Consider the following 22791-nt stretch of genomic DNA (forward strand, 5'->3'; position numbering starts at 1 on the left):
CAATTTAGCCCTTAGATTCCCGAGAAAAAAGACAGGGTCTCAGAGATGTCAGGCTCCACCTCCTACAGCCAGTTGGAGGCAGTCGCAGAGGCCTAATTCCAAAGCCTTTTGCTCTTCCCAGTATAACAAACTGCCTTAGGCGGTGGCTGGAGTTTTATGCCCGTGAGCACACTTGGGGGAACAGCATCTACCTGGTTGCTTTCTTTTTGGCATCAGGTGCCTTTCCAGTCTCGGTTCAGACACTTGAGTCTAAAGTCCTACTGTGGGGCCTCAGGACAGAGCTCCCCAAGGACGGCCCCTGGCCCCCAGGTGGAGAACCACCTCACCTGCTCTCAGCCAGCAGGGCCCCAGAAGGGCCGTGAGCAGGTGCACTGCCCTAAGTACACAGCTAAGGGGGCAGCCTGCTCTGGTCCTGCGGCCCATGGGCTGTGCCTTCCCAGACGGGCATGCCTCCTAGACAGGAACCATATCTGTAGCAGCGGCCTTTGTGGGAAGCAGACTACATCCCTGGGCTCCAGGGAGCTACCTGAGCGAAGTTAACCATCCCAGTCCCTCCTCTTGGCCATAGTGTTGGCTAAGAGGGAGCATGTGACTCAATATTCTTGGCCGAAGAGGCTGTAATTTGGAGGCTTTTGTCTGAGGGCTGTGACTCTCTTTCCTGACAAGGTGAGGATTGGAGCTGCTGTAGCCAACCGTGCAACTAGCTGGGGTGGAATAATAGAAGTTTATTCTCAGCAAAACAAGGTCAAAGGGTACGGAGAGAAAGCCCCATCCTGGGGGCTTTGTGGAGCCCTTGGTCAAGCGATGCCTGAAGCCCAGACCTGCCTGTGGACGGCGGAGTGACATAAACAATACTTTTTCTTGTTTGCTTGAGACAGTCTGGCTGTCAGTTGTGACCCAAAGCTCACTAGCGATTCCTCCAGTCTTCAAACCTGTATCCCTGGTGGCCAGACACCCAGCTCTTTCATCAGGAGGGATGTGCACCCCTAGTCTGCACGAGACACGTGGAGGCGGGAGGAGGAAAGACGAGTGTCATGGATAGCGATTGTGGGGTGAGCATTTAGAGCTGGAAGCCATTGTTGTATCGATGTTGAGGGCTCTGCCTCTAACCCGATAAAAACAGTGCAGTAAGAGCCTCACCAGCATGGTTACCACGTTTACTTCCTGAGGCAAGGATCAGACATAGACACGGTGGCAGGGCAAGAAGGGGGGAGGGGTTTGGGCCGGGGCTGCGGGACCCCGATTCCTGCTCTACGGCCGGTACTTGCAGAGGAAGTGTTGGAGCTTGTCGCATTCCTTGCTGTTCCAAGTTAAAAAGTCTGTAAGAGAATGAACAGCCATGTAAATGCATGCGGCTCCGTGCTGAGCTGAGCAGCGTTTTCTGGCTGCTTTGCTTGGAACCAGAGATAAGGGGGAGGGGAGGGCGGAGCCTTAGAACTCACTGTGGGCGTTCATCTCAGCACAGTGCTTGTTTCCAGCCATGGACCTGCCGGACCAGGTTTTGAATAAATACGAGGTCCCGTCGATCCACCGCCACTGCTGACTCTGCGGGTGACAGGAGACAGAGGGCATGCAGAGGTCAGCCCCGCCTTTCACAGCCCCGGGGGTCACCCACCCCCTCACAGCCCAGGTACAGCCCTCAGGCCCCTCTAAAATGCAGTTCTTGTTTCTTGTTTTTAGTTTTAAATATATTTTTATTGATTTCAGAGAGGAAGGCAGAGGGAGAGAGAGGTATAAAGCATCAATGATGAAAGAGAATCATTGATCGGCTGCCTCCTGCATGTCCCCCACTGGGGATCGAGCCTGCAACCCAGGCATGTGCCCTTGACCGGAATCAAACCAGTGACCTCCTGGTTCATAGGTCAACACTCAACCACTGAGCCACCTGGCTGGGTGAAAATGCAGTTTTTATTTTAAAAAGTGGGAAAGCACAGGAGTGTGTGAAAAAGGAAACGCTGAAAGTCGCTCCGTAAACATTACGCATCTCTTAGCGTATTCATTTCTGGCGTAAGCATTTTTATCTATCACAATATGCTTGTGAACTAAAAAACAGGTGATCTTTAAAATATATATCCAACTCTATCTTGCTTCCGAAACATTTTTTAATGCTAAGTCTGTACCATAATTTACCTGAATAATTCCCCTAATGATTGAAGTTTATATTGTTTTCAATTTACAATTATTACAAATAATACTGCTATAACTTTATTCCTAAAGCTGTCTCTATACTTAAAATTATTTTCTTGGAATAGAATCCCAGAAATAGAATGAATGGCCAAAGGGCATGAATCGTTCCAGGGGATTGATATTCATGGCCAACTCCTGTCCAAAATGATTCATTTGGAGGAATTTACATCCCCATCCAGTGGGCAATTAGGCATATCCTTAAAAATATTGGAAAAAATATTATTGATTATTAAGACAAAACAAAAGTTTGATAGAACAATAAGTCAAGTTATATCCCTTTAATTTGCATTTCTTTGATAACTAGAGACATCACATACTTTCTAGAACGTTCATTCGCCAATTCCTTTCTTTAGTCACAAATGTATAAAAATGAATGACAAAGCCTATCTGGTGGAAATAGATGTAAATATTTTACCTCTGGATGAGAGCTCTGGTTGGTAGCAGTGTGAATACATAAAAATGGAGAATGAATTGTAAAGAATATGTGTAACAGCGGTGGGAAAGCTTTATCAAGGAACTGTCTGGGCGTTCGCTCCCGTGTTCCATACGTTTGTCTGGGTTGACTATAGACGCCCCACGAAGAACCTGCTCACAGCCGATCCCACAGAGACCTCCACCCGAAGACCTCACAGGCCGCTCCTTACAATGAAATGTTGACGGAGAGGAAAATGAGGGTCTAGTGCAAAAGGTTAAGGAATCATCAAAAGCATAAGCGCATCGGCTCTGGCCAGTAGCTCAGTTGGCTAGAGCACTGTTCTGGTACGCCGAGGGGTCAGTACCATCTCCGGTCAGGGAACGTACAAGACACAACCAATGAGTGCACAGATAAGTGGAACAACAACTCCCCCCCCCTCAATAAAATATAAAAATTTAGAAAACATAAGGGCATCTAGGAGAAAGCTTAGCTGAAGGTTTCCAACTTTAAGCCAAGATCCAATGGAGATTTAATTAAGCTGGGTGCCATACCAGGTGTGTGTGTATGTGTTTGCACAAACATTTTTTTTTTAAAAGGTGGTAATTTTGCGTTCTAAGATTGGGGAGGACTTTACTTGGAACTGGACCCTGACCAGGAGGCTTTGGCCCCTCTCAGTTGGAGGCACGTGACTGAAGTTCTGCTCTGTGTGCCCCCTGCCAGGGGGCCTGGCGGCCAGTTCTGGAGAGGGGCTAGCTCTCTGGCTTTCCCACAGGGCCTCTGTGGGCCTCTGTGGGCCACGTCCAAGTTTACCTTCTGCGGGTCGTGCAGGCCGATCCACACGGGCAGGTTCCTTTGGTAGCCACCTATGTATTCGGAGATGGCTTTGGCTTCCTGTAGGTTCTGTATAGACGCCAGGTGGGCTCCGTTCCCAAAGGACTGACACTCGAGCTGTGGGCAAGGAGAAGTCACGGTGATGCCTCGAGGTTTAAAAGCACAGCCCTCGCCTGCGCCACTCAGTGGGGCCTCTCACAACCCCACCGCCTCCGGAAGTCGTCATCTAAACCCCACAGAAGGCGTCCTGGCCTTCCTGTCACCAAGGGAGGGAACAAGTGCCGGGTCTCAGAGGACGAGGCAGCTCCAGGCAGGGGCCCGGGCTGTAGGGTCCGTGGAAGTGCCTGGGGTCCTGGTGTTGCCTCTCATTAGTGTATGTGACCTGGACAAGTCACTGCACCTCTCTGAGCTCACTTAATTATCTGGAAATGGAGAAAATGATTACCACGACCCAGGGAGTTGTCAGGAGGCCACATTTGTCATAATTATGTTTTATAATATTACATCCCAAACAAATCTAAGAAGCCACTGATTATAAAATGTGCTATTCTCCAACCTGAAACTTACTGTCCAATGAAACCAAGCAAACACTTTACACGCATTTTATCGATAGAGATATACACTGTGTTACGGGATCTGCCTACGGGATAGAACTTTAATGTAATAAAAACATGGATTGGCCGTGGCTGCTACTCCAGTGCTTGCCTTCAGGCTCTTGCTTGGGGTGAGGTGTGGTCCCTGTGTAATGATAGCTCAGTCCTCACACTCGCCATCCACTCTACAGCTCCTAACTGCTTTTAAACTGGGAGTTGCACTTGACTTTCAAATGCGTGAGGCATGGAGGCCAGATTACCAGTCAACATGTAGTGGGTGCACCAGGCACAGAACTTCCTGGGGTGGAGAGGAAATGGGCTGGGAGTGTTTAAGCGATATTTTCCCTCCAAGCTCACACAGCTGGTGGCGGCGAAGCTGGAACAGGACTCAGACCTCCCTCCGCCTCTGCAGCCAAGATGGGCTCTCCCTCTCATTCTCCCCGTCTGTCCCCTGGATGGCTTCCAGGAGCCTCGGGCACTAAGATTGGCCATCAGCGCTGGCAGGGAGCCAAGAACAGCAGGGACCGCGGCGTCCAGAACCTCCTCCGGCCTCCGGTGCTGCATGGCTAACTGCCAAGGCTCGGTCTCGATCCTGTGGACTCATTTTTTTGCCTTGAAAACCTGAACTGAGTATCTACCGCGTGCTACCGGCTTTTGGCAACTTGCTTTAATAAGTCCCCCTGACAGCCCCCGGGGGTCAACGTGTTACCCCCATTTTACAGCAAGAAAACTGGTAAAGTGAGGTGCTTCTGTCACTAAGGAGCATCAGAGCCCTGACTTAAACTCAGGTCTGAGGAGCTCCGAGGTCCCAGTCAGCTTCCTCCACCCCCCCCCCCACCCGCCAGCCCCCACCCCCCGCCCTCGTTCTGGCAGAATTAGTGCTGGAATTTCCAGGGACAGGCAGACAAATGCCTCCCAAGGTTTTCTCAAGCTGCTTCCCACATCACTCTTTCTCCCCCCCACCCCCCGACCCTCTGCCATGGACAGCCTGAGGACCCCTTGTTTGTATATATATCTATATATTTTAAACTATCATTCCCATCAGTTCAGGAAAGCATTGCGTTATGGCTGACTTCCTGGGTTTGCTAGCTCCTCTTGCTGGGATCTTGGGAAGACATTTTCCGTTTACATGCCACCATCCCCATGAATTCTGCACGTGTTAAGGCCAGAGAAGTCTTGGATCCTCAGTAGCTATCTCACCGTAGGGCATCATCAGTGCTGAGTTGCTTGTCTCAGGGATTCTGAGGCCATTCCAGGCCCAGGTCACCCCATACTTTCCCATGAGGCCCCCACAGTCACTTCAATGAAACAACCACAGGCCAGAGAGGCACAGCGGACTCCCCACGCTCCCCTGAGTAACTCATTCGACCGGCTCCTTGGGTATCTCTGAAGCCGCGGTGAACTGAGCTGATGTATTTGCCAGGCCGTGAGGACCACTAAACTCTCCATCCTCTGCCTCACGGTCTGTCAGGGTCTGAGGCCTGAGCTCCAGGCCTGGCCACACCCCTGCTCTTCCTGGCAGCTCTCCTACTGCAATGCAATGGCTCTTTCTGTAACTTCTCAGCTCCTCGTCCTCCTCTGACTCACACAGTTCTGTCTCTCTTACTGACAGTGAACTCCCGGAGGGCAGGGGCTGCGTCCTGTTCATTCTCACATCTTCGCAGCCCACTGAGGGTCCGGGCAGAGAGCGCCCGCTCCATCAATGCTTGAAACATGGGCTGAGTTGAGCACATAGCCCTCTTCTCTCCATGTCACCAGCCAGGTGACTTCTCGGGATGCCCAGCAAGGACCCTTGATTCGGAGTCAAAGGAGGTCTGGAGCCCAGGGTGGCCCCCGGCTTTGGACAAGCATGTCTTACCTCAGCATCGGACCAATTCCTCAGCTTCCGGAAGTACCCGTAGCAATGGGACTTGTAGTAAAACCACCCGGTAGCACAGCTGGGCCTCATGAGGATGTCTGCACGCAAGCACAAGGCAATGACAAGTTCCGATGGCAAAAGCCATCCATTTCCCCTCCATCCCGTTACAGACCTGGCGTCCCTGGAATGGAAGGGAGGCTCGGACTTTCCTAGGCTGTGAATACTCTAGACTGAATCCTCCCCAGTCTTTCCCCAAGGGGACGACGGCCTCTTACCAGAATGGCTGTGCACTGGGGAAAAGTACAAATTGGATCCTTGGAGGATTACTGGACGCTGACTCTGAACCGACACTAATTCCAGGACAACCAAAGTGTCGCTGTGCTCCACCAGCCAGCGGAGTGGCGATGAAGTCAGGTGACCAGCGGAGTCTGGCTCAGGTCCCTCTCGCCCTGGGCCCCATGGGTCCCCACCCCATCTGATGGCTATTTCCCATCAACAAATGCATTGGGTGGAACCCCCACATTGGTACTGAGGTCCAACAGCTATATGTCGAGGCACCCAGGAGAGGGCGAGGGCTCGCGTTGGTAGCTTCAGGCACGACAAGGAGGGAGTGGCTTTTTGCCCAGGGAGACATAGGACAGGCTAATGGCAGCTGGGCTGAAAACTGAGATGAGCTGGGCTGTGAGACAGTAGCCCGGGGAGGGGCCACGTTAGGCAAAGGGGGTGGGTGAGCAGAGGAGTGGAGGCAGGAATGGGCAAGGAAGGGTAGGGTGTCCGTCAGGCAGGCGTAGGAGAAAGGGGAGAGAGGGAGGATTGGGCCCAGGAGCCAAGGAAGCGTGGCCCAGAGCGGCAAACTCTCCCTGTTGGGCGACTGGTGAATGGGCTGCGTCCCTGAACCGTTCAGATTGCCTTCTTTAATCCCCAGACCTCCAGAGAGAGAGATGTCCATCCCCACTGTACAGATAAAACCTCAAAGAGGTGAAGTGGCCTGTTGACGTCACGCAGATGGAGATGAGGTGGGACCTGCGCAAGGGCGAGTGTTCCTAGCAGCCCCAGCCCCCAGCCCCACCTCTCCTGGTGCCAGAGCTCCTGGTCACCACGTGCGTGGCAAAAGCCTTCAGCCGCTGGTGTGTCGCCTGGATGCAACAGCCTGTTTACTCCACCGCTGCGAGATGTGGTCTCGGGAGCTCTCTGTGACCTCTCTTAGCTTTAGTGTAGTGTTTGCACAATGACTGACAATATGTACCTTTCTCATTAGATTGTTGGGAGGATTCAAGGAGATGCTGCATGGACAGCGATTAGCATAGAGCTGGTATGTAGTAATTATTCAGTAAATAGTAGCTACTTAAGTAATTGCAGCTATTAAAATTAATCATGTTATCATTATGACCAGTGTAATCCTTTTGAAAATGGTCACTGGATGGAAGTCTTTCATTGCCCACCAGTCATGTTGCTTTTTGTCTCCCTACGCGTTGAGTGAATTGTTTCAGGTGAAAGGCAGCTGAGGGCCGGGTCAAAGAAATCACTGCTGAGGCCACAAGGTGATGCTCTTGACCATCAAGTCTCCCTGAGAGAGAAAATGCCCTTCTCATTCCCACACTCCCCTTAAATGCAAGCTTAGACTCCTTCCACAAGCCATAATGCAAAGAATAACAGGATGTGTTTTGAGAACTCCCCTCCCACCAAGACAGTAGAATCAGGAGAAAGTCTTTGTAGGGCTGGGAGGGAGAGCTGTAAAAAAGGAATGGATGGGCCGGGGGTGAGTGTTCTGCCTTTACCTTCTCTGAGGGAGGAACCAGAGAGGTTCAGTGAACCCTCGAGTGGGGGCTTGTTTCTCACGTCCCAGCATAGAGTGTGGGCAAATTTCAAGCTGCCTCAGGGAAGCCAGAACCAGAACAACAGGAACTACTGGTTAGTTGGTTAGAAATGGCATGGGAGGCGGCTCTGCAGCAGGGACCTCTGAGTTACACATGCTGGCATGGTTCAGGGGTGTCTGAGTGCCCCGGGTCCATGGGTGGATGGGACAGTGGGTGGCTGGACCACAGACATCAGCCATGGCCACCAACATGATGCCAAAGAGCCCTGCTTCTCTCTGTGTTTCCTTCCAATCCTCCCTCCAGCCAAGGTCATCTCCTCTGGGTGAAGTGCCGGGTTGTATACAAGAGGCCGTTTTCTCAACAGAAGTGGGCGGGGGCATGGTTTCCTCACCCCCCCCCCCCCCCGCCCACACACACACATACAATGCCCAGTGGGGCCATAGGGAATGGCGGGAGCACTCAGGACTGAGCCAGAGCACCCCCTAACCTTACTGAGAGACCTCGGGCATGTCTCTACCCCTCTTGGGACCGCATTTTCCTCATCAATAGAACAATGGCGCCTACATTGCAGTTCCTTTCATTTCAGATATTTGTTGAGACTTATCTTTAGCTCACGCTTCCCGTTTTCTGCATTGGTGGATTCTAGGGTACTGCCCCCTGCTTTGTTGACATGTTATTTTATACTTGATGCTAGGTCATTATCCATCTTTCCAACCCAAACTCCCCATCTGGTCAAGTAGGACAGCAAGGCATAAACGTTGGCAGTTCTGAGTATAGCCCTCATTTACTGATGGCGAGGTGTCAGGTGTTTTAAACACATATCTCTACCCTTCACAAACTTGCAAAATAATTGTTATAATCTACATGTCGCTGATGAGTTGACTATGGCTCACAATCATACAAGGTTGGAATTCTTGATTCTAAATTCCTGTCATTTATTTTTATTTACCACATCATCTTGTCTTTCGTTTTTGCCTTTAGCATCTATTTCCTGAAGTGCCTAAATATTTTGGAGGCAAATGGATCTGGCTGTGCCGTGTGAGTGCCACGAACCCTGGCCGTGGGATCTGTTCCAGCCAAGGGCCCGATACTCACCGCCCAGGGCGCCGGTGCCGGCCACCAGCAGGAGCAGCCACACGCTCTTGGAGGCCATCCTCCTCTTCCCCGGGGGCAGACGAGCTTCGGAACCGTTTACCAAAAGGATCTCAGAGCCCTGGCCAGTGTTCCCTGGAAGCTCCCGGGTTCACCTAGATCTGCAATCTGAACACATGTGCGCTGGTGAGATGGAGCTAGGAATTCAGGTGCCAAATCACATATGGAGAACAAAAATATTTTTCTGGCTAAACCAAGGTTATACACCAAAGGGCATCTTCAACTAAATGTTTAGGAGAGTGGGAATATTGAACGTATGAGGTGTTGTTCATGTCTGCCATGTCTCTGGGCCAGTGCCAGGGACCTCGCTGTACTGGGTTGAATGCTTTAAAAGTCCATGCAGAGGCATTAGGTATTTTGTGGAGAGCCTGCCCCTGCTATTCTGAGGGGCACCGCCAGAGGGTGTCGCAGGCAAGATTTCTCACAGACAAGGAAGTAATGGGCTTGCTGTGGACAAGTCAATCAAATCAAAGCAGTGAATTGTTTGGTGCTAAATTTCAAAGCGAATATATGCTCTTAACACCCACATTTTCCAGTTGAGGAAACCGGAGGCTGATGGGTCTAAAGTCATTTGCTCACTGTCACACAGCTACAACCAGATTTTCTGACTCAAGCGCAGCCCTTTTACACTTAGGCGGTGCCCCTTTTTAAAATAAAAGTTTGTTATCTTGTCCCACCATCAAACAGTATATGCTCAGTGAAAAACTAGAAAGTGAGAAGTAAATCCCATCTCCCAGAGATACACAATTTAGAAACTAGCTTATAGACCTCTTCCCATATACATCTCTCTGTGTGAGAGATTTTACATAAATGGAGTCATAGAGTCCTGCAACCTGGTTTTGTTTCTTAGAAACAAATTGATGGTAATAAATCTTTTCCACTCGTGTAATTTTTATGCAGCTTCGATCCTTTCTTTGGTATAAATTCACATACACAGGGTTCTAGCTGCACGGAACGTGGGCATTGCTGCATTGATACCCGTGGCTCAGATGCCCTCCATTTGAGCTGCATTGTACATTCCACTAACTGCACCCTCAATGAATGCCCAATTTGTCTATTGCGTTCTTGCTAATGCTGGTATATTAGAGAAACACCTCATTGTTTTTGTTAGCATGTAAAATATACTAATGAAGTAGAACATCTCTTCATACAGGGATGAGATTTTAAAGTTTCTTTTGTAAAGGTTTGGTTTATAGCTTTGCTACTTGATTGTTTATCTTTTTTTCTCGGGAATTTGTGAAACCTTTTTTTGAATAGTTATTGCCTTTTGTATTTAAATAGTATTTGCCTTTTGTATTTAAATTTCAGAATATTTCCCATTTTGTATTTTCTCTTGTTTATCTTGTTTGCCATACTGAAAATTTCAAAAATCGTCATATCTCCTGTCTCCTTTCTATCTTTGGAATTGATATCAGAAAAACTGGCCATCACCATCCACATACATACCCATATTCTCCTCTATTTTCATCCATCTGGCATTTATTTTAGTGTAAGCATGGGAATGGGCCCAAGATTTCCCCCCAAGTAATTATGAAAATGGGCAATTCATTGACTTCTCAGTTAAGCATGCATTAGGATTCAAAAATCAGGACACGTGTTCTAGCTCTCAAATAATACATTGCTTAAGGGGAACAATAGAACATGACTTTGAAATGGAAACTTTCCTGGAAAATCAAAAGATTAGCTCTATATTAGACTCCATATGGACACCTGGATACAGTTAATAAAAAGGAAACAAAAGGATGAAGAGTGTGTGGGGCTGTGATGACCACCCTCCCTCCTTTATTTTTATTTTATTTTTTAAAATATATTTATTATTGATTCCAGAGAGGAAGGGAGAGGAAAAGAGATAGAAACATCAATGATGAGAGAAAATCACTGATTGGCTGCCTCCTGCATGCTCCCCACTGAGGATCAAATCTGCAACCTGGGCATGTGCCCTTGACTGGACTCAAACCTGGGACCCTTCAGTTTGCAGGCCAACACTCTATCCACTGAGCCAAAGCAGCTAGGGCCACCCCCCTCCTTTAAATCACTGCATTAGCCCTGCACTCTTTTGACAAACTTCCTTCCCAAGTGATGGAGGTATTCTCACGTTCCGAAATCCCCCTGAAACACAAATAGCAAGAACTCCTCTGTTAAGCCAACTGTCTGGGGGGGAGGGAGGTACAGCATCTTTCTGAATAATCTACAAATGAATGTTAACAAACCGACATTCATGGAATTTTTACATCTCATCTAATTTAACTCTCATAACTAGACTGTACTGCAGGTATCATTAGCTCATTTACGAGGACACTGACATTCATTAGGATTAACTTTCTTGCCTAGCCGGTGTGGCTCAGTGGTTGAGTGTCAACCTAGGAACCAAGAGGTCACCGATTCCATTCCTGATCAGGACACATGCCTGGGTTTCGAGCTTGATCCCTAGAGGGGGGCATGCAGGAAGAAGGCAAACGATCAATGATGTTTCTCTCTAATCAATATTTCTATCTCTCTATCCCTCTCCTTTCCTCTCTCTCTCTAAAAATCAATAAAAACATATTTTTTAAAAAGTAACTTTCCTGCCCTGACTGGGTGGCTCAGTTGGTTGCAGCAGCATCCAAAACGTTGTGGGTTCAATTCCTGGTTGAGGCACTTACCTAGGTTGTGGGTCCAATTCCTGGTTGGGCCAGGTATGGGAGGCAACTGATCAATGTTTCTCTCACATCGATGTTTCTCTCTCCCCACGCCTCTAAAAAATCAATAAACATATCCTTGGATGAAGATTAAAAAAACAAAAGATTAACTTTCTTAAAGTTCCACAGCTGCTCGATTGCAGAGCCATGATTTAACCCTGCACTATTTGAGGCCAAAGCCAATGCTCTTACTAATGGGGGGAGAAAGAAAATAAGTCATTCATATATCACACAGAACAGCCAGAAGCATGCCCAACACCATTAGAGCTGCAACTTATCGTTTCTGCCCAGTGAATAGCTGGCAGAGAGCAGGAGGGTTACCTGGTTGGCATGCAAGGCTCTGAGGACCGCCTTCTTCAGCCTTCTGAGAGACCCCGGGGCAGTTTCTGCAGCTCTTATATCTTCTTCCCTCAGGAATTATATAACCGTTGTTTTAATCATAGAGCAATAACATTGTTTACAAATAATCCATCCATAAAAGTCTTATCTGCGGCCGGAGCACACGGTCTGAGGGATGGCTTGACAAAGGCTGTACGCTGTGTTTTCAGCAAACAGAAGGGAAACCTCTCCCTGTTTGCACACAGAATCTGTTCTTTACAGCCCACGTTCTCTCAACTGGCAAAATCCTGTCATCAGCGATAGCCCATCTTCCTCTCCCGTATTTCCTTTTTCTTTGGTCTCTCTTTTCATCCCTTTGCTGTATTTCCCCTTCTTTTCTGTAAAGATGCCCCCTTCAACTCTGGGGACTCGTGATGTTTGTAGCCTCACAGAAAGGATTTGCCATCGGGGCAGGATATAGGCAATTCCCCGTGTGGTGGACATACAGGCTTTCTCTCTGAAGCGCCAACCCCGCCCCTCTGCCATTCTGACGATGCTCTGAAGAAATATCACCAGGGTTGCTTCCCATGGGTCCTGGTTCAGGTCCTCATTCTGTTGCCCACACACCGTGTACCACTGGGCATGTTCCCCAACCTCCCTGAAGGCTCAGTTTCCCCACTAACTGTGTGTGGTTGGTATTACCGGATGAGTTATATTTTTTACACTTCCTGTTAAACACAAGCCCCTTCCCCTTTGGGCAGCTGAATGGGCATTGCCATTGCTTCATAGCACAGTAGAGAACAGTGATATGAACTCCCAGGCTTTTCAGTTCAAAGCACCGGTCCAGGTGTAAGAGAGGAAAGCTTTGACAAAACATGTGATTAGGTAAATCTTCCCCTGTCCTCCCCCTCGCTCTGCTAGCTCCACGCCACTACATAAAGATTGTTAGTCTTGAGATGAGAGAGGAAAGAGGAGATTAGACAGAAGTAGATGCTCCTAAGACTTTAAGAGTTCTTTCCCTGACTCCCCACTAGTTAGCGCCAGAGGTGGGCCTTGATTGAACCCACATAAAAGTGTGGGATGTAAGACCAAGGTCACTGGAGAGACATCTGAATTGAAAAGGCCCACTGACTACTGAGTAGAATTATTAAAGTATCTTCCACATGTAGACACACCATACATGAAATTTAGAAAAAGAGAATCCTAAAACCACAAACCAGCAACAAGAATTGAAATGGCACTGCATCGGGGAAATAAAAATGGAACTCAGAAAACCTTAAATTATCTTTCTTTGGGGGGAGAGGGATGTTTGTTGGGAGTTTCTTGATTACTGATTCGATTTTGTTTGTAGTATTTTCCTATAAGCTTTTATTATTTCTGTGGTGTGCATCTAGTTTTACACATCTTTGAAATAAGCTAACTACCCTCAAAAGAGCACATAACCTTTAAAAAATAGATGGTTTTATTGATTTCAGAGGGAGGAAGGAAGAGGGAGAGATAGACACATAATGATGAGAGAAAATCATTGATCAGCTGCCTCCTGCATGTCCCCACTAGGGATCAAGCCACAACTCGGGCATGTGCCCTGACCAGGAATCAAACCGTGACCTCCTGGTTCATAGGTCGATGCTCAATCACCGAGTCACACCGGCCGGGCGTATTGTTGTTATTGAGAAGACAGTCACCTTTGGGAGAGAGACGTGGTTTATTTCCTCCCTTGGCAGAATCATGCTCTACGCCCAGGTGAAGCACCTTACCTTCCTCCACGTGGTGATGCTACTCGGCTCCTGGGAAAGACGCCTGCGCGTGCCAACACTTAACTGATGTGTCTCCACAGGCGGCGATACCCGTCTGGGAAGAGGAGGGCAGTTCAAAAGGCGGATGACAGAGTGAATTTTCTGATGGAAAATCAAATATGAGCCCTTGAGATGGTTCCACAAACATTCAGTGAGAAAGAGAGAGAGAGAGAGAGAGAGAGAGAGAGAACACCAAGGACCCAGGTGGGGCCACTTGGCCCAGGATAGCAAAGCAAGACTCAGCTGCAGCACCTGCTCCTCTCAGGAGTGGAGACTGAAGCTGGAATGTCCTGATCAGCGACTAGGTCCTGTGCCTATGAGACCCCTGCCACTCCCTCCCTCCCGAGACAGGCGACCTTACCTGGAACAATCCTTTCTTCCCTTTTTGCTAATAACTTTCTTGTCCGGTTTCCTATAAAAACCTTCCACGTTGCACAATTCCTCGTGTCACCGATGGAGTGATTCTTGCCCCCTTTCAGGGTAGAAATCAAGAAAGCAGCCTGACCGACGTGACTCAGTGGTTGAGCGTTGACCTGTGAACCAGGAGGTCACGGTTCGATTCCCGGTCAGGGCACATGCCCGGGTTGTGGGCTCCATCCCCAGTGTGGGGCATGTGGGAGGCAGCCAATCAATGACTCTCTCTCATCATTGATGTTTCTCTCTCCCTCTCTCTCTAAAATAAATAAAAAAATATATTAAAAAAAAAAGAAATGACGAGAGCAGTCCACACAGATTCAAAAGGGAAGAGGCTTACTAAAAACTGGGTGAGAGATAGAGAGAGGGAGGGAGTTTGCTGCTTGGGGAGCCACACCGACAGAGAAGGGCTCCGGGCTGCTGCTGGGGTCGGGCCGGAAGAGCCTGTTTCTTCACGCAGGCGCAGACCGGTCCCTGTTCTGAGGTTCCCACGGGGCTGGTGCTCCCTGGCGCTGCACGTGGCCGGTGGCTACCATGTTGACAGGAGAGCAAGGAGATGCGAGCCGGCATTTTTTGTAGAAACAGGTACATGTGAAACAAAAGAGAGTGAGTTCCTATTCTCGAGGGAGCCTAGAGACAGAGGGCCATGTTGAAGAAGTGAATGCGGAGAACTCGAAGGAATTGGGGGGGGGGGGTGTTGGGGGAGGGGGGATGTAGTACTTGGATTTCAGTTCAGTTTCATTAGCTCGCCAAGCTGACGCCCAGGCTATACTTCACTAAGAGTCTTTGTCGCACCTGCAAGAGGCTTTCTGACTCGGGCTTCCTGACGGAAGCTTGAGCGACTGTCCCTTCGCCTTCCTTTTCAGACGACCAGGGAGCTGCCTTTGAGTCCAGTCCTGGAGCTTCTCACAGCTTCATCGTTTGAGGTCAAGGACAAGTCGCCTCCAGCATTGTTGTGGCAGCGAGTCACTTAGTCGTCCTTTTAACTAATGAGCAGTTCCTGCTTTCCTGATGGTGCCTGTGGGAAGGTTTTCAAAGGCTGTTATTTTTTTATATTAGACTAGAGGCTCGGTGCACAAAAATTTGTGCACTCGGGGGGGGGAGGGGGGGTCCCTCAGCCCGGCCTGTGCCCTCTCGCAGTTTGGGACCCCTCAGGAGATAATGACCTGCTGGCTTAGGCCTGCTCCCAGGTGGCAGAGGGCAGGCCCAATCCCTAGGTGCAGCCCCTGGTCGGGCTCAAAGCAGGGCCGATTGGGGAGTTGGGGCGCCGCCTCCTGTCATACACAGAGCAGGGCGGATTGGGAGGTTGTGATTCCACCCTCAGTCACACTCAGGGTAGGGCCGATTGGGGGGTTGGGGCACCGTCCCCTGTCACACTCAAGGCAGGGTCGATGGGGAGGTTGCGGAGCCACCCCCTGTCACGCACAGAGCAGGGCCCATCAGGGGGTTGGGGCGCCACCCTCTATCACCCACAGAGCAGGGCCGATCAGGGGGTTGGGGTGCCGCCACTCTCACACTCAGGGCAGGGCCGATGGGGAGGTTATGGCTCTACCCCGTCACACACAGAGCAGGGCCCGTCGGGGGGCGGGGGAGGGGGGGAGTTGGGGCGCCACACCCTGTCACACACAGAGCTGCAGGGCAATCAGGGGGTTTGGGTGCTGCCCCCTGTCATGCTGATCCTGGTGCCGGGAGGCATATTACCCTTTTACTATATAGGGTAGAGGCCTGGTGCATGGGTGGGTGCCGTCTGGTTTGCCCTGAAGGGTGTCCTGGATCAGGGTGGGGGTCCCCACTGGGGTGCCTGGCCAGCCTGGGTGAGGGGATGATGGCTATTTGCAGCTGGTCACACACCCTTCAGGGTGGGGGTCCCCACTGGGGTGCCTGGCCAGTCTGGGTGAGGAGCTGAGGGCTGTTTTCAGGCTGGGGGTGACTGAAGCTCCCAACCGCTCCTTTTTTTCTTTTTCTTTTTTTATTCTGGGCCAGCTTTAGCTTTGAGGCTTGGCTCCAGCTCTTAGGCCTCCGCTGCTGAAAGTAGGTTTCTGGCCTTTGCTTACAATGTTGCGATCCGGCTGGCTGAAGCCGGGCAGGTTTCTGGGGTTTTGTTTAGCTTCTATGTTTGTTACATAGTTGCTTGCAGCTCAGAGGCCTGCAGCGGCAGGCAGGGAATGTTGGAGTCCTCCGTCACTGAAGCAAGCAAGCCTCATGTTAGTTTCAAGCTGCCTGGCTGCCGGCCGCCATCTTGGCTGACAGTTAATTTGCATATTGCCCTGATTAGCCAATGGGAAGGGTAGCGGTCATACGCCAATTACCATGTTTCTCTTTTATTAGATAGGGTTGGCATGAAAAAAGCGCCTCAGCCAGGCGGGGGCCTGGGGTGTGCATCACCTAATGGAACGGACAGCGCGAAAAAGATGAGAGAAAAGTGCTTCAGGAGAATGTGGGAAGTGAAGTCTGGTAGAGGACCCGGGGAAAGTCTAAAGGGACTGCATAATGAGAGGGTGAGCCTTGAACTTTTAGAAACGTCTAAACCCTAAGAAAACAGCATGAACTACTTGTTTTTTAAGCAAACACTATGGAAGAATTCCTCCTCAAACCCCCCCCCCCCCCCACGGTGCACATGTTTACAGTCTTGGACTTCATCCTTTCGTATTTGACAAAGATATTGATCAGGAGCTCTTCTGCAAGCAAGCCCTGTAGCATCTGGTGATCCTGGAACCAATCCTATCAGCAGAGAGGAAATGAGTCATTAACTGAGGATGTTCATTAACTCACAGCTGGGAAGAGCTGGAGTCTATAGCCGCTCACTCAGCCCCGATGCAGGGACAGGTGGCAGAGAGCAAGCCCCCTCCTCCACCTGCCCTCCTCCACCTCCCCTCCTCCACCTCCCCTCCTCCACCTCCCCTCCTCCACCTCTCCTCCTCCATCTCTCCTGGACCATCTCTCCTGGACCATCTCTCCTGGACCATCTCTCCTGGACCATCTCTCCTGGACCATCTGTTATCTGCTGTGGGGAGAGCTCTAACCGATCGAAAGTATCAGCTGATTCGCTCAAGAGGTGGCAATGGAAGTTATGCCACAGAGAGGCCAAGTGAAAAGTCTGTACGTGACCAGCCTCCTCTCTCCCTGCCAGCCTCCTTCCCTTCCTTCCTTCCCTCACTCTTTCAGTCACTTAATTTTATTTCCACTGTACTATTATCCACTTGTTTCTCTTGTGGGGTGAGGGGAAGGGGGCTTACCATATCACATCTTCAAAATTACTAGGTGAAATGTGGTTCTCCTTGTTGCCAAATTCCTTGTTTCATTTGTCTTGCTTTGCATTTAAAAAAAGAGATTTTTTATGATATTATTTTATGAGGTATCATTTACATTGCATAAAATGCACACACTTTAAATATGAAGCTGGAAGGATTTTGACAATTTCATACACCTGTGTAGCAACAACCAAGATAAAGATATAGAACATTCTCATCACGCCAGAAATTTTTCTCCTGCCCCTTGCCAGTCAACCCCCCATCAAGACAATACCTATTCTGACTCCGAGCACCATAGATTCATTTTGCCTTTTAAAAAAACTTCAGCCGAAACCGGTTTGGCTCAGTGGATAGAGCGTCGGCCTGCGGACTGAAAGGTCCCAGGTTCGATTCCGGTCAAGGGCATGTACCTGGGTTGCAGGCACATCCCCAGTAGGAGATGTGCAGGAGGCGGCTGATCGATGTTTCTCTCCCATCGATGTTTCTAACTCTCTATCTCTCTCTCCCTTCCTCTCTGTAAAAAATCAATAAAATATATTAAAAAAAAAAACTTCACGTGAATGAAATCATGTAACATGTACTCTGTCTGTCTTTTTTACACTTGACGTAAGGTTTTTGTGACGCTTCCACATGTCGCCTGTATTAGTAACTTGTGCTTTGCTCGCGCTGAGTAGCATTTGGCTGCGTGAATGTAGCAGCACAGACTGTTATATGGTTGCTCATTCTTGGTTGATGGTCAGGGTGGCCATTTCCAGCTTCTGACTAAAGGTGCAATGGACATGCTTAGTCTCTGGTGGACATTGTTCTCATTCCACTACGAGGAGTGGGATGGCTGGGCCGTGGGATGTGTGGATATTTGAGTTGGTTTGAAAGGGGCAGTTTTCCAGCGCATTGGAACCATCTTACACTCCCAGCAGCGATGAATGAGAACTCCAGGCGCCCCACACCCTGGCGTCACTTGGTGTGGCCAGTCTTTTACCACTTTTCTGGTCATTCAAAACGTAAGACATGTGTTGCCGGTGCTGCCACTGATCACAGAGTACGGGATTAATAACTCCCTGGAGAAAACGGCCCAGGCCTTAAACAGAAGAGGATTCATATGTGGGAGGATCACTCTTCCTTTCCGGGCCTCATTACTGTCTCTAACGCGATGGCAGTGGAGCGGATAATTTCTGAGGCATTTCTAACTCAAATAATGGATTTGGAGGGAGGCAGGCAAGCATCGTTGTTGGTGTCTGGCTTTTGGCATCAGAGACCCGGGTTCTCACCAGGTTCTGCCACTTACTAGGTGGGGGGCTGGCAGTAGATACTGAGCCCCCAAAATACTCTATTTTCTTACTCAGATATGAATTGTACATCTACCATAGGAAAGTTTTGAATATTAAATGAGATCATGAGTGAAAAGAGTTTTGCATTGTGCTTGGTACATAGTAAGAACTTAATACATATCAGATTTTTTTAAAAAAATGGACACTTTTACAATATATTCTGGGGTGGGGGGAAGTGGAGTGCTGATGAACGTGGCCAATCTCAGTGTGGCTGACATGACGGAGAAGGCAGTATCCCTCCTGTAGGATCTCCAAAGACTTGAAGTGCTGCATTGTCACACGCATTTTCAAACACAAAACAAAGTATACTTTTACCTGTGCACCAGTCAGAGTCCATCATGAGCACTTTACTGTTCTTGCTATATTGTATATTGATGTCTTAACTAACTCCCAATCACCTATCAACCCATGTTGTTGTTGTTTTTTAAAATACATTTCTTTATTATTTTTTTCCATTTCTATCATTTTCCTTTAATAAAAGTAAGTTTTCCTTCTGGCATTTACATATTGCTGCACATTCTTTCATAGTCATTAGTACTTCTTTTTATTTATTTATTTATTTATTTATTTATTTTATTTTATTGCTTAAAGTATTACAAAGGGTATTACATATGTGTCCATTTCCCCCCCCCCCCCCGCCCTAGACAGTCCCCTAGCCTCCCCTATCCTCCAGTGTCTTATGTCCATTGGTTATGCTTATATGCATACATACAAGTCCTTTGGTTGATCTCTTACCCCCTACCTCCTGCCCCCCAACCCTCCCCGGCCTCTGTTTGAGGCAGCTCTGCCTCTGTATCTATTATTGTTCAAAAGTTTATAATGGTCTCTATTATCCATGAATGAGTGAGATCATGTGGTATTTTTCCTTCATTGACTGGCTTATTTCACTTAGCATAATGCTCTCCAGTTCCATCCATGACGTTGCAAATGGTAAGAGTTCCTTCCTTTTTAGAGCAGCATAGTATTCCATCGTGTAGATGTACCACAGTTTTCTAATCCATTCATCTACTGATGGGCACTTAGGCTGTTTCCAGATCTTAGCTATGGTGAATTGTGCTGCTATGAACATAGGGGTGCATATATCCTTTCTGATTGGTGTTTCTGGTTTCTTGGGATATATTCCTAGAAGTGGGATCACAGGGTCAAATGGGAGTTCCATTTTCAGTTTTTTGAGGAAACTCCATACTGTCTTCCATAGTGGCTGCACCAGTCTGCATTCCCACCAGCAGTGCACAAGTGTTCCTTTTTCTCCACATCCTCTCCAGCACTTGTCCTTTGTTGATTTGTTGATGATAGCCAGTCTGACAGGTGTGAGATTAAATACATTTCTTTAAAAAAATTGATTTCAGAGAGGAAGGGATAGATATAAACATCAGTGATGAGAGAGAATCACTGATCAGCTGCCTCCTGCACGACCCGCACTGAGGATTGAGCCTGCAACCTGGTCATGTGCCCCGACTGGGAATCAAACCTCGACCTCCTGATTCACAAGTTGACACTCAACCACTGAGCCACCACGGCAGGGCTTAAGTGCATTTCAAAGTAGATCGGAGACATCAGTACACTTTCCTCTAAATACTTCATCATACATACCATTTACTAAAGTTGAGTATTTACTTGCAGATTTAAAAAAATTTTTGAGGTAAAATTTACATACAACACAATGCACACATGCCTAGCATACATCTGCAGACTTTTGGCAAGTGCATATTAACATGCCAACCAAACCTCTGGGAAGATATAGAACCTCTCCATCACCCTTTCCCAATCAATTCCTCCCTCCATGGGAAAGTGCTGCTCTGATTTTTTTCCATCATGGATTAATCTTAAACCCCAGGACTTCTATCACTGGAATTAAAGGGTACATACTCTTTTGTGTACGACTTTCTTTTTCATTGTTCTCTTTTTGCTTTCCATAGAATGAATATATCACAGTTGATCCATCCGATAGACAGATACCTGGATGTTCCCAGTTTTTGCTCTAATAATAAAGTTGTTATGAACATTTTCATGTAAGTTATTTTGTGGACATGTTTTAATTTCTTTTGGATGAACACCTAGGGATTACTGAGTAATAGAATAGGTGAATAGGTATTTGTTTAATTTTAAGAATCTGCCAGACTTTTACCCAAAGTGGTTAAACCTTTATGCATTCCCACCACTCTTTACGAGAGGGGAGAAAGCTTTTGCTATTTCCAAAGGGGTTTTCCATCTACATGTTTGCATTGGTCTAACCCAGCCGTGGGCAAACTACGGCCCGCGGGCCGGATGCGGCCCGTTTGAAATGAATAAAACTAAAAAAAAAAAGACCGTACCCTTTTATGTAATGATGTTTACTTTGAATTTATATTAGTTCACACAAACACTCCATCCATGCTTTTGTTCCGGCCCTCCGGTCCAGTTTAAGAACCCATTGTGGCCCTAGAGTCAAAAAGTTTGCCCACCCCTGGTCTAACCGGAGACATGGCTGATGACTTCAGGACCAAGACTATGGCCTCCAGGGACACCTTCACCACCATCACCTGGGCTTTAAGAAGTGGGCTAATTGTGTAAGGAATCCTAGGACCCGTGTGAGTTCCTGTCAGATCACACGGGGTACTCAAATGATTAGGGCAGAGGAGGCTCTGGGGTCATTGGCAGGGAAGTGTCTCCTGGTGATTCATTCATTACACCTGTGCTTTTGGGGCAGGGAAATGTATTTTTTGTTCCTTCTTAGTAACCCTTGAAGATAAGGATGGTCAAAAAAATCTATCATTTCTAGAAACCCAGGTATTGATAAGATTTAAAAGAGAGGAATGCAGGTATTGACCATGACCTCTTCCATGCAATGCTTCTGAGACCAGGGGGCATCAAATTTGAGCCTGTGGTCAAAGAATAGAGTCAAATACAAGAGTTTTTTGTTGTTGTTTTTTTAAGGAGACATCAGTTGTTTTCCCAGAGCAGAGATGGGGTCTTTTGTTGTTTACTTTCCTCTCTAATATAGCCCATATGCTTAGCCGAGAGAGCCTCTTTATATCTCTTCGAATGACGATGTCTTTGTTCAACAATTTCCTGAACATTCTTTAGATAAGAATTTTATGGGCATCCTTCATTGGGTTCAGCCTTAAAATTAGTAAATCTTATGGTTTTATTGCAAAGTCTTACGTGTGTTTCCTTAAGAGACGACACAACTTATAACACCCAAGCTTTGTAAATGTCTCCTCCCTTTATGTCCACATCTGACGGGCAAACATTTGGCCATGGCCCAGGTGACCACGGAGTTGGCTCAGTGCTGTGAATACAGCAACCAAGAGCCTCTTATCTGAAAGAACCCCAGGAATGCCTGGACCCAGGAGACAGGAGGCATTCAGTCAGTTCCTTAGGGTGCCTGCTTCAAAAAACAAAGTAGTTGAAAAGGAACCAGAATTACAGGATATCAAAGACAAAGGAGAATTTAGAGGTGATTGGAACCTCTTCCTTATCTTACAAGGAAGAGAATGGGACCAAAGCAGAGGTAGGCCTGGCTTTTGTGCTCGCAGTTCATTGGCGACCCTTACAGTTAAAATCAGTTTATGACGAAGGAGAACTATGCCCCAGCAAGCTCAACTTCAAGTGGGTTAATTGAAAGGACAAAGAAGCGTGTTGCTGGAACAAAGCATGGCTGGGCCTTGGGAGCTCCAACCTGAAGTGGAGCTCAACACACTTGGTGTTCCTTGAATTTCTCCCTAGTTGGCCCTCCCCTGAGTTCGCCTCTTCTTCATATCCTCCCACTGATTCCTCAGCTCAGCAGCTGACTTCCCAGAGAAAACAGCCTTCGGACTCACCCTTCCCTTATTGTCTCCTCATTACACTCCCAAGTTCTGCTCCCTCCCGAGTTCATTTCGGAGCCCCTGCCTCTTCCTTCGCTGCTCCCAGTGCCCAGAGACCTCCATCCTCTCGGAGAGACAGAGCCAGGCAGCCTGATGGGGCTTTCCCAGCAGCCCATGCAACGGCCAGGACCCTTCCATTTCCCAATCCCACTTTCTACCACATTGTACCCTCAGAGACTTCCCTACCTCTTCTCTAGCTTCACATCCAATTTCATGAAGATCTGGTCTAGACCTGTGACCTCCCTTCCTAATGCCCCACTCACATCACAAACTTCTGGTGTCTGGCATCGCTCCTCAGCCGTTCC

The 22791-nt window shown here is 48.2% G+C and overlaps 1 protein-coding gene across 1 annotated transcript; it reads right to left on the reverse strand.

Annotated features, from left to right (window-relative positions):
* Window positions 1–1121: 1121 nt before the first annotated feature.
* REG4 (regenerating family member 4) lies at window positions 1122–8854 on the reverse strand. The gene is made up of 5 exons (XM_036342222.1): window positions 8797–8854; window positions 5885–5982; window positions 3413–3550; window positions 1443–1545; window positions 1122–1319 (listed from the first exon to the last, which is right to left on the reverse strand). Exons 1-5 carry the CDS (start codon window positions 8852–8854, stop codon window positions 1252–1254), a joined length of 465 nt encoding a protein of 154 aa, XP_036198115.1. The 3' UTR covers window positions 1122–1251.
* Between the last annotated feature and the right edge of the window lie 13937 nt (window positions 8855–22791).

This window comes from Myotis myotis, unplaced genomic scaffold (genome assembly GCF_014108235.1).
Source record: "Myotis myotis isolate mMyoMyo1 unplaced genomic scaffold, mMyoMyo1.p scaffold_m19_p_18, whole genome shotgun sequence".
In the NCBI taxonomy this organism is placed as follows: Eukaryota; Metazoa; Chordata; class Mammalia; order Chiroptera; family Vespertilionidae; genus Myotis; species Myotis myotis.

Excerpts from the sequence above, each read along its gene's own strand:
- REG4 (XM_036342222.1), bottom strand. The coding sequence starts at position 8,854 with ATGGCCTCCAAGAGCGTGTGGCTGCTCCTGCTGGTGGCCGGCACCGGC. Across the intron at positions 5,983-8,796 it reads CGGCACCGGCGCCCTGGGCG|ACATCCTCATGAGGCCCAGC; the intron begins GTGAGTATCGGG and ends GCTTGCGTGCAG. Across the intron at positions 3,551-5,884 it reads GGAATTGGTCCGATGCTGAG|CTCGAGTGTCAGTCCTTTGG; the intron begins GTAAGACATGCT and ends CCTTGCCCACAG.